Below are 15,220 nucleotides of genomic sequence, written 5' to 3'. Positions count from 1 at the left end.
TTGTAGTAGAAGTATCATTAGCAGTAGAAGTATTAGTATTTAGAAGAAGTAGTAATATCGGTAGTAGTAGTAATAGCTGTAGTAGTGGTCGTAGTATTTAATATAACAGTAGTAGTATAAGTAGTAGTAATAGTAATGGCAGTATTTGAAGTAGCAGTAATAGCAGTAGTAGTAGTACTAGTAGCAGTCGTACTAATAGCTGTAGTAGTATTAGTACTGGTAGTAGCATGAATAGCAGTTGTAGTATAAGTAATAGTAGTAGTGGTAGTAATAGCAGTAGTGGTAGTAATAATATTGATGGTAGCAGTAATAGCAGTAGTAATCGTAGCAACAGCAAAAGTTGTAGTAGAAGTAGTAGTAGTAGCAGTAGTAGTAGTAATACTAGAAATATTAGCAGCAATAGTAGTAGTTGTCGCAGTATTAGTAAGAGCATTCATTACTTCAAAAAAAGCCTAATTTTCAGCTTAATGTTTAAATAGTTAATCCATGAGGCTTTTATTTTGAAAGGGTGGGGCTGGGTGGGGGAGAGAGGGGGAGAGGAGACATAATCATAATGTTTGACACATAAACAGAGGTTATTAAATGACAGGCTTCATCACAAGCATTTCAGTTATATTTCACTCTGTGGGGCTTTTATTTTAAAATGGGGTGTGTGTGTGGGGGGGGATCCTCTAAAGATCTCTAAGAACCTGAATGACTGTATGAGAGAGACACACAGAGAGAGAGAGAGAGAGAGAGAGACACAGAGAGAGAGAGAGATAGAGGAGCGTGTGTGTGTCTGTGAGTCTGTGTTTATCAACATCACTAATGAGCTTAATCAGAAACACCTGTGTCCTTGCAGCCTTTTCATGGAGATTAAACAGGGAAACACCTCTCAAACAAATCCTCAAAACTCCCATAACCGTAGCTCCTATTGCTCCGATATTAATAAATGAGAGGAAGGATGAGTTGAAGAACAGATCCTGTACAAATTGTGTCTGTAGTGTAAAAAATGTGGCTGAACTGGCGATTTAGAAATGGGGTACCGTGTTCTGTGGAAGATGTTTTTGAAGCTAAATTTAACATTGGTCTCTATGGAGCAGAAAGTTGGTTTTCCTCTCAATTACAGGCTTCTGTGTCAAATGTGTAAATCTGTGGGATTCCACAGTCATTTGTCTACGACAAGGACAAGATTAGCTACTTCTACATCCAGAAATGATGCATGAAGAGTGAAGATTGTGGACACAGTGGCAAAAGACAAATCTTTTTTTCACAAGAATCTCAAGCTGCTCTTCACTCTAGCGGTGACATCACGCACTCTAAGCTGCGCAATACACACCCATTATAAAAGCAGAAAAGGGCTGAAAAAATCATAAAAGTTAAAATGGGACAGTTCAAAAAGTATAAAAGATATCAAAAAGCTGAATAATGCGGCAATAGATCAGGGTTTTCTCAACATTTGAAAGTTGAAATGGTGTCTGTAGCTGAAAGTATGAGGAAGTAGAAGGATTTGAAAGTTGAAGAGGATTTGAACATTTTCTCCATTGAAACCCATTCAAAAAAAAATTTGCAAAAAGCTTAATAATTCATAAAGTTTAAAGGTTAGAAATATTAAAAGTCATAGCACCCCTCTGCTGAAAGAGCTGAACATTTTGATAGTTGAACGGTTTCTGTAGCTTAAAATATGAAGGAGCAGAAGAGTTTCAAAAAGCGTACGGAAGAAATATAAAAAAAATAAAATAAAGAAGAATAAAGAAACAGGATAACAATAGTTGGAATGCTTAACAGCATTCCAACAATAAAGAGAAACAGGATAACAATAGTTGGAATGCTTAACAGCATTCCAACAATAAAGATTCGAAGAACAATAGTTGGAATGCTTAACAGCATTCCAACAAATATATAGTCTACACAAGTTGCATTTGAGCGTGTAGTTGGCAAGTGAGCAGTCAGGTGAACACTTAGCTAAGGTAATACATACAGTGCATCTGGAAAGTATTCACAGCGCTTCACTTTTTCCACATTTTGTTATGTTACAGCCTTATTCCAAAATGGATTAAATTCATTATTTTCCTCAACATTCTATACACAACAACCCATAATGACTAAGTGAAAACTGTTTTTTGCAAATTTTTGCAAATCTATTAAAAATAAAGAACGAAAACATAACATGTATTCAAAATTTAGCTCAGGTGCATCCTGTTTCCACTGATCATCCTTGAGATGTTTCTACAACTTGATTGGAGTCCACTTGTGCTAAATTCAGTTGATTGGACATGATTTAGAAAGGCACACACCTGTCTATATAAGGTACCACAGTTGACAGTGCATATCAGAGCATAAACCAAGCCATGAAGTCCAAGGAATTATCTGTAGACCTCCGAGACAGAATTGTATCGAGGCACAGATCTGGCGAAGGGTATAGAAAAATTTCTGCAGCATTGAAAGTCCCAATGAGCACAGTGGCCTCCATCATCTGGAAATGGAAGAAGTTTGGAACCACCAGGACTCTTCCTAGAGTTGGCCGCCCAGCCAGACTGAGCGATCGGGGGAGAAGGGCCTTAGTCAGGGAGGTGACCAGGAACCCGATGGTCACTCTGACAGAGCTCCAGTGTTGTTCTATGAAGAGAGGAGAACCTTCCAGAAGGACAACCATCTCTGCAGCACTCCACAAATCAGGCCTGTTTGGTAGAGTGGCCAGACGGAAGCCACTCCTCAGTAAAAAGCACATGACAGCCTGCCTGGAGTTTGCAAAAAGGCACCTGAAGGACTCTCAGACCATGAGAAACAAAATTCTCTGGTCTGATGAAACAAAGATTGAACTCTTTGGCCTGAATGCCAAGCGTCATGTCTGGAGGAAACCAGGCACTGCTCATCACCTGGCCAATACCATCCCTACAGTGAAGCATGGTGGTGGCAGCATCATGCTGTGGGGATGTTTTTCAGCGGGAGGAACTGGGAGACTAGTCAGGATTGAGGGAAAGATGAATGCAGCAATGTACAGAGACATCCTCGATGAAAACATGCTCCAGAGCACTCTGGACCTCAGACTGGGGCGACGGTTCATCTTCCAACAGGACAACGACCCGAAGCACACAGCCAAGATAACAAAGGAGTGGCTTCGGGACAACTCTGTGAATGTCCTTGAGTGGCCCAGCCAGAGCCCTGACTTGAACCCGATTGAACATCTCTGGAGAGATCTGAAAATGGCTGAGCACCGACGCTCCCCATCCAACCTGATGGAACTTGAGAGGTTCTGCAAAGAAGAATGGGAGAAACTGCCCAGAAATAGCCCAGAAATAGGTGTGCCAAGCTTGTGGAATCATACCCAAGAAGACTTGAGGCTGTAATTGCTGCCAAAGGTGCTTCAACAAAGTATTGAGCAAAGGCTGTGAATACTTATGTACATGTTATGTTTTCGTTCTTTATTTTTAATAGATTTGCAAAAATTTGCAAAAAACAGTTTTCACTTTGTCATTATGGGTTGTTGTGTGTAGACTGTTGAGGAAAATAATGAATTTAATCCATTTTGGAATAAGGCTGTAACATAACAAAATGTGGAAAAAGTGAAGCGCTGTGAATACTTTCCGGATGCACTGTACATGGTTTGAATAGTTAGCAACAAATAATTGATAGTTATAATAGTTAAATCAAAGCAAAGTGGTTAAAATTGCTAAAGGTAATAAATGAATTGTTAGTAACTAAAGGTAATAAATTAATTGTTACAATAGTAGCTAAAGATAATGGATGAATTGTTACAATAGTAACAAAAGATAATGGATGAATTGTTACAATAGTAACTAAAGATAATGGATGAATTGTTACAATAGTGACTAAAGATAATGGATGAATTGTTACAATAGTGACTAAAGGTAATACATGAATTGTTACAATATTAACTAAAGGTCATAAATGAATTGTTACAATATTAACTAAAGGTAATAAATGAATTGTTACAATAGTAACAAAAGGTAATGGATGAATTGTTACAATATTAACTAAAGGTAATAAATGAATTGTTCCAATAGTAACAAAAGATAATGAATTAATTGTTACAATAGCAACAAAAGGTAATGAATGAATTATTACAATATTAACTAAAGATAATGGATGAATTGTTACAATATTAACTAAAGATAATGGATGAATTGTTATATATTAACTAAAGGTCATAAATTAATTGTTACAATAGTAACTAAAGGTAATGAATGAATTGTTACAATATTAACTAAAGGTCATAAATGAATTGTTACAATAGTAACTGAAGGTAATGAATGAATTGTTACAATAGTAACTAAAGGTCATAAATGAATTGTTACAATAGTAACTAAAGGTAATGAATGAATTGTTCATCAGATGGGGTTGGGGAGTTAATCTGACAAAATAGGAACCAGTGTAGTATTGTAATAGAGAATACCTTTCCACTTGAGTTAAGAGGTTTACAGTGACACTCATTTCTTAGCCTGTGTAAGAGTAGGGATAGGGCTTTTGTTCGAAAGTTAATTTAAGTTAAAAAAAATGTAATAAAAAAAAGTGTGCGAACAATACATTTCCCTTATCTGAACAGCAGTTAGAACACACAACATAACATTCGGAAAGCAGAGAATACATCTTTAATAGACATCCTTTTCATGTTAATCTACCATTTGTTGATATCGGAAAAATTAAAAAGGTTCAAAAGGCACACGCAACAACCAACAATAAAGAGAACATAAAATAACTAAGCAACTGTGAGCTGACTTTTTTCCTTTTACTAATGGAGAGCTACTGAATGCAGAATGTTCTTCCTGAAATATGTTGGAAACCTGTTGGCACATCTATATTTATTATTTGAGGTCTATTTTAAAGTGCCTGTTTTTCTCAGCCCGTTGTTTTCAGTGTACATTCATCAAAATAGATGCAGACAATTACTCGTAGTCTGTGCAAAAAAAAAATCTTAATTAAAAATATGATTGTATTCCCGTTAGATTATGTATGGGGAAATGTAAAAAAGAATTTAAATCTTTTAATTTTTCATTGGTTCTGCATCAGTAATCTTGTCAGTGCTTCCTTGGTATTATTAGTCTCGTTACAATCATAACTATCAACCAAATTGACACAACAGTCAAAAAACACATACTTTATTTCAAATTGCTGCAACAGGGGCACTAAAAACAAACTGCAGAGAAACACACAGCCCCCCCCCCCCCCCCCCCCGAGTTAAACTCGCTTCAATAGAAAATATTCTTGTTTAAAAGTCATGAATAAAATGAAAGCCCAGGAGAACATACGGTGGACGAAATGATTTGAAACACAGCGTTATGTAGCTTTGTCCAACCAACAGAGAAAAAAAAGGAACACTTATTAGATTATAAGAGCACAGTTTGGTGCGGCTTTCCAACCTTTCAAAACAGAACACTTCAGGAATTTTCAGGAATAAAGAAAAAAATAAAAGAAAAAGAAGACATCGCCTTGTCCCCACCAAAAAAAAAGAAAAAAAATGAAATTGTAATATGTTTTACGCAGGCACGCACGCACGCACACGCACACACACACACACACACTGTATCACACTTTCTCTCCCAACACAAACAGAGCACGCTGTGTCTATTGATTAACTTGACTGATTTCACAACATTGATAAACTGACAGTGCAAATTCTCAGACGGCTGCAGGGAACTAAAATAAGAGCAAAGAAGATACACCTTCAGACAGTTTGTACAGTTCTAAAATGAATTCAGTGTTGGAACTGCCCTTCCTTTTTTTTTAAGATTAAAGATGGAATGAAACTCCAGAGAAGCAGATGAGAAAAATAACAGTATTTTTGGATTGAGCACTCATTAGATTAAAATAATGCCTTTAAATCACTATTAGTTATTCTAGAATTAATGTAATTGTACCTTCTTTTTCTTAACTCTTCATGAAACACATTTTTAAAAAAAAGTTTAAAACAATAACAGGTTGTTAACTACATAAAACCCTCTGGAGCACCATTTTCATAAACATGAATTGAGACAGAATTACGATCCAAGAGCAAAAATTAGAAGCCAAAAGTTGATTCTGGCCGCTCTAAAGGCAGCGATCTTGACTGGTGGCACTAAGTTTGGACTTAAATGTAGACACGAGTCAATCCAGTCAACCGACTACAGTGCATCATGAAGGTGTTTCTCATCTACGGGGATATAATGAATGACCTCTGACCCTCCTGTGGCGGGGCAGGTCACCCTGGTCCACTACACCTGCATGAAGTGAAATGCTTACTTTCCACTGTGTGTGAATTCTAATTCTAACGTTGTGTGAAAACGTAGAGAAGCAAGGAAGAAGCAAAGAAAGATCAAGAGGACTCTGTTCGCAGGCTTTCACTTCCGCTGTAGGTTTCTCATCCCGAAAGGCCAGCCGGGTGTTTTTGACAACACCCGGGTTGTACGGTACCTCACAGTCCGCTGGGTTAGTCAGAGTTCTCAAAGACTCACAGGTTGTTTCCTGACAGGAATCCAGTCACAGGCTATGGAAGGATATTGAAGTGTCTGTTAACTGGATAAAGGGACTTATAGAGTTCCTGCTCCTGTTGCTTTCTCCGGGTTTTTTTCTCCTTCACCATTCAGCATCCCCAATGGCTTTGGAGAAGACATAGTCTCTCCCATTCAGATTCATGATCCCGTCCTTCAGGTGGAATTTCCATTTGTTCTTACTTCTGTGAATCTGGGGAGGAAAGAGAAGGAAATCAATGTTGTAGGCGTCAAAGACAGATGGACACTGTTTCATCTTACAGTGGACACGTCTCTAATGTCTTTATCCCACGCACATACACACACATACATATTAACCAGCGTTGACCAATAGATCTTTAGAAGCACTGAATTGGGGGGGGGGGGGGGGTGAGGCAGACATCTCCCGAAATAACACCACCGTTGAATTTCAGCCCGCCTGCATGCACGGTTTTTAGCCCATCATTGTTGAAACAGAGCAGCTAATATTGCTCGCTGTGAAACCCCGACGGAGGAGAGAAACAGGCGCGACATATTCTCGCTGAGACCTCTTATTAGCATTTCATATTTCTGTAATACACTTAAGGGTGTATGAAACTGGTGATCAAACATTACACTTCAGGCAAAAAGGGGCATCTACCAAAAGCAGCGCCAATATCCAAAAGTAAAGGATTGCGAAATGTCTCTCAATTTTTACTAAATGCTAGCAACTGCCATGAGACAAACAATTAAAGAGGCATTGATCACATTTACAATGGGACTGTATGATGGAGGCATTCCAGCTGAGATAACATGAATGTTTTACTTAGGTAATTTTGTTATAGTGGCTGAAAAGGTTTATTTATTTATTACTGAAAAAACTAACGAGAATCAACGTTAGCGTCTGTGTGTTAGTCCTGCAGTAGATTGTTGATCTGACCAGGGTTACACACTTAATATACTGAAATTAAACTAACTATTGATGCGGGCTAGTGTAAATCAACAGGTATAAGATAATTACACATTTTGAATATTCATACGTTTAGTTGTGCCATGTTCTCTCACAGAATGGATGACTTCTTACCTTGTCATACTGGCACACCACTACATTCTCCGTGTCAAACAGCTCCTGGTCCTCCTCATCACTGACATCATCACTACTGTTCAGAGGCTCCTGGTGAGGAAACCAAACCAACAACATTAAACCTCGTGATAAAAACACAGAGTGTCCCATTGATCATGTTACAGGAAGGTCTTTTATTTATTATATCTGGAAATGAACATATCACTACACAATATAACATAACTTTCTCCTCATCATGAGATCATACTGCCTTTTGACAGATAAAGCCATACTTCTTAAAACACTGATTCACTAACAGCTACTTAGCTCATCTCTGCTGAGCCTGACCTCATCCAGAACCACAGTACAGCTGCCACTAAACAGCAGCATCTGCTCTGTGTCTGTTTCACTACAACGTTTGGTTCCTCTGGTGCCCACCTCTTCCACCTGCCCGTCCTCTCCCCCATCCTTGTCCTTCTCCTCCTCCTCATCTTCATCATATTCCTCCTCCTCATCCTCGTCCTCCTCTGAGGAGGTGTCTCCGGTGCCGTCCGCCTGCAGTATCATGGGAGGCTGCTGCTGCTGGGCCTGCTGCTGGTTCTGTGGCTGCGGTAGGACCTGTGGTGCAGCTGCGCTCTGGACCTGCTGGACCTGCTGGACCTGCTGAACCTGCTGAACCTGCTGAACCTGCTGGACCTGAGCTGTTGCTGCCTGGCCAGGCTGCTGTGCCAGAGCTGCTGCCTGCATCACCTAACGGCAAACAGTGATTGTCAGGTTAAGAATTTGTATTAAAAACGTTTTAAAATCCAAATCAAGCTTCCTGTCTGACATTGTGCTACGGATATCATTAACACACCAAACAAGACACAGATGCCCATTAGAAACATAAAGAGGTAGGAGATATAGTGGAACCACATAAGAATGTTTTAGACAAAACTCTTAATAGTAAAGCAACCTTCCAGAAGAGAGCAACTCGATATGTTTTGGAGGAATTGAAGAAGTGCTGACCTGTGTATTGCCCTGGACTTTGTTTCCTGAAGCTAAGACGATCTGCTGCGGCTGGATGATAACTCCTGTTTGCTGGGGCAGGCCTCCCTGCAGAGGAGCCAGGACCTAGACACACAGTAAACAGGAAGAACTCACATTTTGCAAAAGCTCTGGCATGAACATTAGTGTATTGTCTTTGGAGACCTGTGAAGGAATTACATGTTAAAATGCCAAAAGCTATTCATTTAAAACTCAATTGACTTATTGTAATTGTGGCTGCTGCTTCATTTAGAGAAGCTACTGATAAAAGGTCATGGATAAGATTTCTTAGGGTGAAGCGGTGATGTTTGAGTGATTTTCATGCCATTTCTTTTCACATATTTCAAGTCTTTATTTCCATAAGATGGTTCTTCCACTGCTTCAACACCAGAGGACCCACAGCCATGCAGCCAAACAGCTTCCTGATCTGTATACACTATGAGCTGTTGATTGTTGTTCTGAAGACCACAGATAAAAAAGATAGGTGGACTGTTGACCAAAGTGAGGTGTTCCTACCTGTCTAATGGGGCATACCTGCTGTATGACCGGGGCCTGCACGCCGCCAGGCTGCATCTGCTGCTGCAGGAGGATCTGCTGCTGGGGCTGGATGATGTACTGAGCCCCGTTGGGAGCACGGACCACCTGCAGGATCTGACCTGAGAGACCGTGAAACAGAGGAGTTGTAAGTGCTGGAAGAGTGAACGTATCGATGAACTAACTTAAAGGGACAGTTCACCCCAAAATCAAAAATACATATTTCCCCTCTCACCAGTGGGGCTTTTTATCAGTCTAGATATTTTTTATCTGAGTGGCCTAGTGTTGGAGATATCGACCGTAGAGATGTCAGTCTTCTCTACAATATAATGGAACTATATGGCACTCGGCTTGTGGTGCTCAAAGTGCCAAAAAATACCTTTGAAAAATTCAACAGCAATGTCTCTCTAGAAATCATGACCTGGTTACTGAAGATAATCCACAGACCTGGTTATGAGCAGCTTCATGTAGGAATTATTTTCTTTCTATCAAACCACATCCGTCAACCGTATCACCGCACAAAAGGAAGCGTGCATCTACTTGTGGACGAGAGTACTTATAGCTCACCGATACCGCTAGCTCACCTAGCACCACTGAGGTCAGCCAAAGAGGACGCCATTAATGTTTACATCCCACGCTGCCGACGATACAACCGATATCTCAAACACTAGGCAGCTCACACCAAGACTATCCAGATTGATAAATAGCAATACAGGTAAAAGAGCAAAACATGTTTTGGGGAGAAATGTTTTTCCCGTTTTGATGCACAGATAAAGCAGTGAGTGTTTCACCTTGGCTAGTGATGAGCTGTTGGTACGGGGTGACCCCTGTGGGCAAAGCAAGGGTTGCTGCTGTAGCTGCTGCACTCTAGAGGAGAAAATGGAGAACACACATGAGGGACTGAAACACGGCAGTCAGGTGTTCGCACACACACACACACACACACACACACACACACACACACACACACACACACACACACACACACACACACACACACACACACACACACACACACACACACACACACACACACACACACACACACACACACACACACACACCAGCAGGACGTTAGGGTTCAAGCAATGTGAGAGTTTAAGGTTGTCACGGTGTAAATGTTCTACACACCAGGTACACACAGGAATATGCGAAGTGTTAAGTACATTTCTCTGGAGAGATTTAATATTCATGAAATACAACACAACTTAAACCATTAAAGTGCTAATATTCATATTTCCTTGGCTTCTGTGATAAAAGCAGCCGTTTCATATTTGCATTTGTTCATTTTACCTGCCAGGTTTGATGGCAAAAAGGTTAACGGAATTTGCAAGTAAAGCTTAAACAAAGCGTCTGAGAATCAAGACAAAAACAACACTTTACTAATACAGCACATGTGCAGGCCTTGACATCAACAGATGTCTTGCTGAACCGAAGTGTTGTTGAGAGAAGGAAGCACAAAAGGATGGGAAGTGCTGACACTCTGTTGAAACCGATGACGACAGAGTGTGTTTGTCGGTGTGCGTGAGACAACGGGAGCGTGTGAGAGGATGCTTTATCTCCACTGTCATCCAGGCTACAGGTCCTTCCTCTCCTCTCCTCTGCTACTACATCAGTCACCCTGCTCTGAGGCAGACACATGCAGATCTTCCTCTTCTTTTTGGCTGACTGTAAAATATGTGCCTGGATAACACATGTTCTCTCAATAACAACATACCACACTATCAGAGGGCCTCAGTGAATAAGGGAGTCACTGTAAATGTGTGCACAGTTGAGATCAGCGATCGTCACATTGCATTGGCTGTTACTGTTATGAGCATGAATCATCAAACTATAATAGTATGTTCATTGTATCTGTACATTTACTTACCATCCCTGTTGCACTCATGTGTTGTAGAATCTTGGAATCCTGAACAATAACCTGCTGCTGGGGAGCTGTGCAGAGAGACATTTTGATGTTAACACACCATAATATGCCCCAAAACTGATTAGAATGTCCTGCAAACAAAACTATTAAAAGAAAAGAATATCACACACAGTTCAAGATTCTGTTACTGCATCGCCTGTTTCTTGCTTTAAATAACTTCAGATACATATTTAAGCGTTCTGTTTAGCTGTAAAATGAGAATGTGTGCTGTGGGTCACAAACTTACTCATCTTACAGATAAACACTAAAATATGTTGATTTGAGGAGAGAAATATGCAATGCAGTAACATAGTCTTGATTCATATTTGATCAGTGCTGCCTAGTTAGACAGTCTTATCGTAATTCACTGACAGAGCTTGACAGCTGTGATTGGTTGTTTTGGTGGATTCTTACGGCATCAGGAGCACTAAAGGGAGGCAGAGGAACCCGAGTGTTTCTGTCTCGTGTACTACTTGTGTACTACTGTCAGGATATAGTGACAGTTTGAGCAAATAACACAAACAGTTACTTTTATTTGAGTTACCAAGTGCAGTTTTAAAAGGTTAAAATACTCTGGTAGTATAATAACTAAACTTTTTGTATATCAACTTCTGTCAAAAATGCATTTTAATAGAGGAATTCTCTCCCAAACCACTTCATTTCAGTAGGAAGTCAGTATAGGACTTTGTGTAGAGAGAGCATTCACAGATGTTAGATAATTCTGCTGTAGCATTTAGAGCTAGTTGTTGTTTACTAGTGCAGTGTGGCAGTGCCGACCAACCTTGCTGCTGCTGAGGGGGCAGAATGACTTGCTGGGCCTGTGCTGGCTGGGTCACCTGCTGGACGTGCTGGACGTGCTGGACGTGTTGGACGTGTTGGACCTGCTGAACCTGCTGCTGAACCTGCTGCTGCTGCTGAGCGGCCTGCAGGGCTGCCTGCTCCTCAGTATGGAAGCCCTCCACTGCCTTGGACTGCAACAGTTTGTTTTCCCACAGCTGGAGCATCAGGCCAAAGAAAAAGAATGTGAGATTTAATAATACTTTGTGATTTCCCATTTTTATTAAGAGCATAAATGCACCCAGGGCATTCACAATATGCATATACTTCATTACTGTACAGGGGGGGGGACGGTTACCGTTTTCAGCTCCAGAAGCACCTGCTCATCCACTCCCTCGTCCAGGAACAGCTCTCGCACCTCATTGATCACATCCTCAATCACAGACTTATATAGTTTAGGCTATGAGGAGGCAAGCACAGAAACAGGAAAGACACTTGTTTTCATCACTGTGTTTGGTAAGGAAACAAACATATCTGATGATCAAAGTTACCATTTAGGGCCTACTTTTACACTGACCATATGGCGTTGGTATTCAGAAATGTTTAATAGGAACACATCAGTTACTAATAGTGCTGCACAGCTGCCATGACAGCAGCAGAACATTAAATGTCTAACAAACCATGTGGATATACATTCAGTTTCCCCTCGCCAGATAAGTATAAATTAGTAGGTTATAATAAAGTAATAGTCGGTGTATATCTGTTTCAAATATTTAACTCAATTCTAAAATTGGTCCATGGAAATAAAAGCTGGGCTTTAGCTAAAATGCGTCTATTATAGACACAGTATGTATGTATTGGTCTGTAGGCTACATGTCCATCTGTCACCACCAACAGTATTCAGTGTGTCCCTCGGGATAATGTAGCATACATGGCGCGCGCTAACTACAGTGCATGTAAACCGTTTAAATGTCTACAGCGACACAACAGTCGCATTTCCGCTCGTTAGGAAAGCGACACAACAATGGAAGCCTCCGCGATAGACAGACGGCACACCGCGTTCACTGAACTGCATCGTCCCTAATGTCCGCAGCACGGACCTCAGTCTCTCCTTCCTCCGCCCGGCTGCTCCTCCACCATTTAAAGCTTACTCTGCCGTTTATATGTAGAGGCGGTGACGTAGCGTCGAATAGCACCTTCCCATCCCGGCCAGTCTATATTAGAGAGCCAATATGGCCGTATAAAACCAGGCGGCAGAAAAGAGGAGGGCCAGAACCGGAGCGAGGGGAGACGTGGAAGCCATTTTACGGAGCGGCGAAACGCGCGCCCGACAGCCCCGTACATTAAACATTATGTGGCGGAATGCTAGGGTGTTTTCGGTGTGTTATCTTATAGCGGCTCGGCTTTGACCAAGTAGTATGGCCGTGTCGCTGGACTACTTTGTTATGAGATGGGTACAAGTGGTGGTTTGGGACGGCTATCCTGGCTGCTGGTCGTGGAATGGTGGACAATGAGGAGGCATTAGACTGAGCTTTGGCGGTTTTCGGCTAAGGAGACTTTAATCAAAAGAAAAAGCATAATTCATTCGCAGTGGATGGTGGCGAGGTGCTTTGCGAACATCGGCATCTAGTGAATTAGGCAAAATAAACTATTTAGCTAATTTAACGTTACCGACTTGTCCGTTGATGTCAGACTGATCGACACAAGCATTGCTTTGACCTCAACTAAACAGCACAGACATCAAATCCAGATGATCAGTATCAACTCCAATTCATTGAGCCATACATATGATTTTAGAGATACTCTTATGAACTAACTCACGTTAACGGCCAACTCACGAAAGCCTCGACTGGACAAATGGCCCATAAATCAACTTTTGCATTCTCATCCAACCCTAACCTTCCAGCACCATCTTGACTCTGTAACGTTACAGCTCCTTGCATTAGCCATCGCTCCACCAGACGGCTTCATCTGAAGAACAATCTAACCTTAGTTTCGAAGAATGATTAAAATGGCCGATTGACTGAAGTTAGTCTTCATTTTATTTGATAGAACAGTGAAGTGTTTGTTAAAGCCCATTCATTTTACTGAATGATAAAAAAAAAAAGCTCGTTGACAGCGTTCTCTTATCTTAACCCCCATTTCCCCGCTGACAATCCTTAGAGATTGATCCTTACCACTGGGTTCGAGTTAGCCGAGCTCGCCATTATACGCGTAGTGTAAAAACCACACGGAAATAGGCGAGAAATAGAGCCAAAAAATTACAAAAAACGACTTAAAACAACTGGGAACGGTCTCTTAAAACAGCCGGCATTACTTTTGTAAATAAAACACAGTTTTAACGGTCTTATTTACAATCCCGGGCTGCGACTCCCAGCCGTCCTCCTTCCGTCGTTGTCCTGCTTTATATACTGAGCATGGAGCTGCGAGTGCGCGAGACATAGGGCAGGGTCAGTCCGTACATCGCGCGAGATCTCGTAAGGTGTATGACGACCACGCGACACGCTTGCCGCTGGGAAATGTAGTTTACACGTGTTTAACGTGGTACGCGGTAAATAAACGTGCACAGATCGCATTAGCGTTATAATGCGAAGTGATCTTGTTTACTGAATTAGGCCAAGTGTAAATATTATGACCCATATAAGGAGATAATCACAATATCCCACGAGCCATAGTTTCCACACACTGCTAGATCATTAAATAATAAACCCATATAAAACATGGACCTCAGTTTGAGCATTCATGTGCAGTGTTTGGTGATAGAAGTCAGTTGACATAACGGTGCGAATTATTGCACAATCTGAGGACAGAGAGGAGAAAGGACTGTGCACACTCAACCCAGTGTTTAGTAATTGGTCTCCATTAAGACTTTAATCTGACTCTATTTTAATCTATATCTATGTGCTAACTAACTCACTCTGGAAACACTTCTGTATTCTGATTGAAGTTATTTTTGCCTGTACTTATGTCAATGATTGCTTGTTAAGATTTGACGATGAGTTTGTAGCGTACCTTCCCTTTTCATAGATTTTCATTCCATTAAGTGTATTACCATTGTAATTAGATTTCTGTAGTGTAACGGTACTTCTATATGGGAGTATTTGGTGCCTTGTTTATGATTGCAGAGCACTGTTAATGTAGTAACATCTTGCTGCCACAAGAGTGTGATCACACCACATCGCAGAGCTCCAGAAACAAGCTCTCCTTTTCTGATCCCATGACACACAAACACACACGATCCATCCACTCTGTCTAGGATACAACTATTTTAATTCAATAAGGGGGGGGTGTAAGTCATTGTTTGGGGGGGGTCCATAGGTTCTGTTTAATCAAAAATACACCTGTCCTGATTACCAGGGGAACATTTCCAAAAAGTCATTAAAGCTTTGCAGTAAATGAGAGCTGACAAGAGAACGTTACCTCCACTTCTGTCTCCATGGAAACTTGCCTCACTGGTCATTGTGTGGATATGGATGATATCTCTCTGTG

General features: G+C 40.9%; 1 protein-coding gene across 4 annotated transcripts; it reads right to left on the bottom strand.

Moving 5' to 3' along the window:
• Nucleotides 1-4,569: 4,569 nt before the first annotated feature.
• Nucleotides 4,570-14,142, bottom strand: gtf2a1 (general transcription factor IIA, 1). Of its 4 annotated transcripts, none has more exons than XM_076083850.1 (11): nucleotides 13,909-14,142; nucleotides 13,631-13,702; nucleotides 12,090-12,191; nucleotides 11,736-11,949; nucleotides 10,919-10,983; nucleotides 9,840-9,915; nucleotides 9,031-9,170; nucleotides 8,497-8,601; nucleotides 7,927-8,238; nucleotides 7,510-7,599; nucleotides 4,570-6,660 (listed from the first exon to the last, which is right to left on the bottom strand). In XM_076083850.1, exons 1-11 carry the CDS (start codon nucleotides 13,936-13,938, stop codon nucleotides 6,553-6,555), a joined length of 1,314 nt encoding a protein of 437 aa, XP_075939965.1. In that variant the 5' UTR covers nucleotides 13,939-14,142; the 3' UTR covers nucleotides 4,570-6,552. The 4 variants fall into 4 exon arrangements, with proteins under 4 accessions (XP_075939965.1, XP_075939966.1, XP_075939967.1 ...); XM_076083851.1 differs by having other exon boundaries at nucleotides 9,049-9,170; XM_076083852.1 differs by lacking the exon at nucleotides 13,631-13,702.
• Between the last annotated feature and the right edge of the window lie 1,078 nt (nucleotides 14,143-15,220).

The sequence above is a fragment of the Anarhichas minor genome, unplaced genomic scaffold (genome assembly GCF_050575085.1).
Source record: "Anarhichas minor isolate MPS153535 unplaced genomic scaffold, ASM5057508v1 ptg000136l, whole genome shotgun sequence".
NCBI classification, from domain to species: domain Eukaryota; kingdom Metazoa; phylum Chordata; class Actinopteri; order Perciformes; family Anarhichadidae; genus Anarhichas; species Anarhichas minor.
Note: the sequence above shows the minus strand (reverse complement) of the source record. Positions and strands in the feature narration are given on the sequence as shown.

Coding starts and splice junctions, on each gene's coding strand:
- gtf2a1 (XM_076083850.1), bottom strand. CDS start 13,938: ATGGCGAGCTCGGCTAACTCGAACCCAGTG. Junction 9,916..10,918: donor ACATGAGTGCAACAGGGATG/GTAAGTAAATGT, acceptor TTTCTCCTCTAG/AGTGCAGCAGCTACAGCAGC. Junction 7,600..7,926: donor AGGACGGGCAGGTGGAAGAG/GTGGGCACCAGA, acceptor TTTCCTCACCAG/GAGCCTCTGAACAGTAGTGA.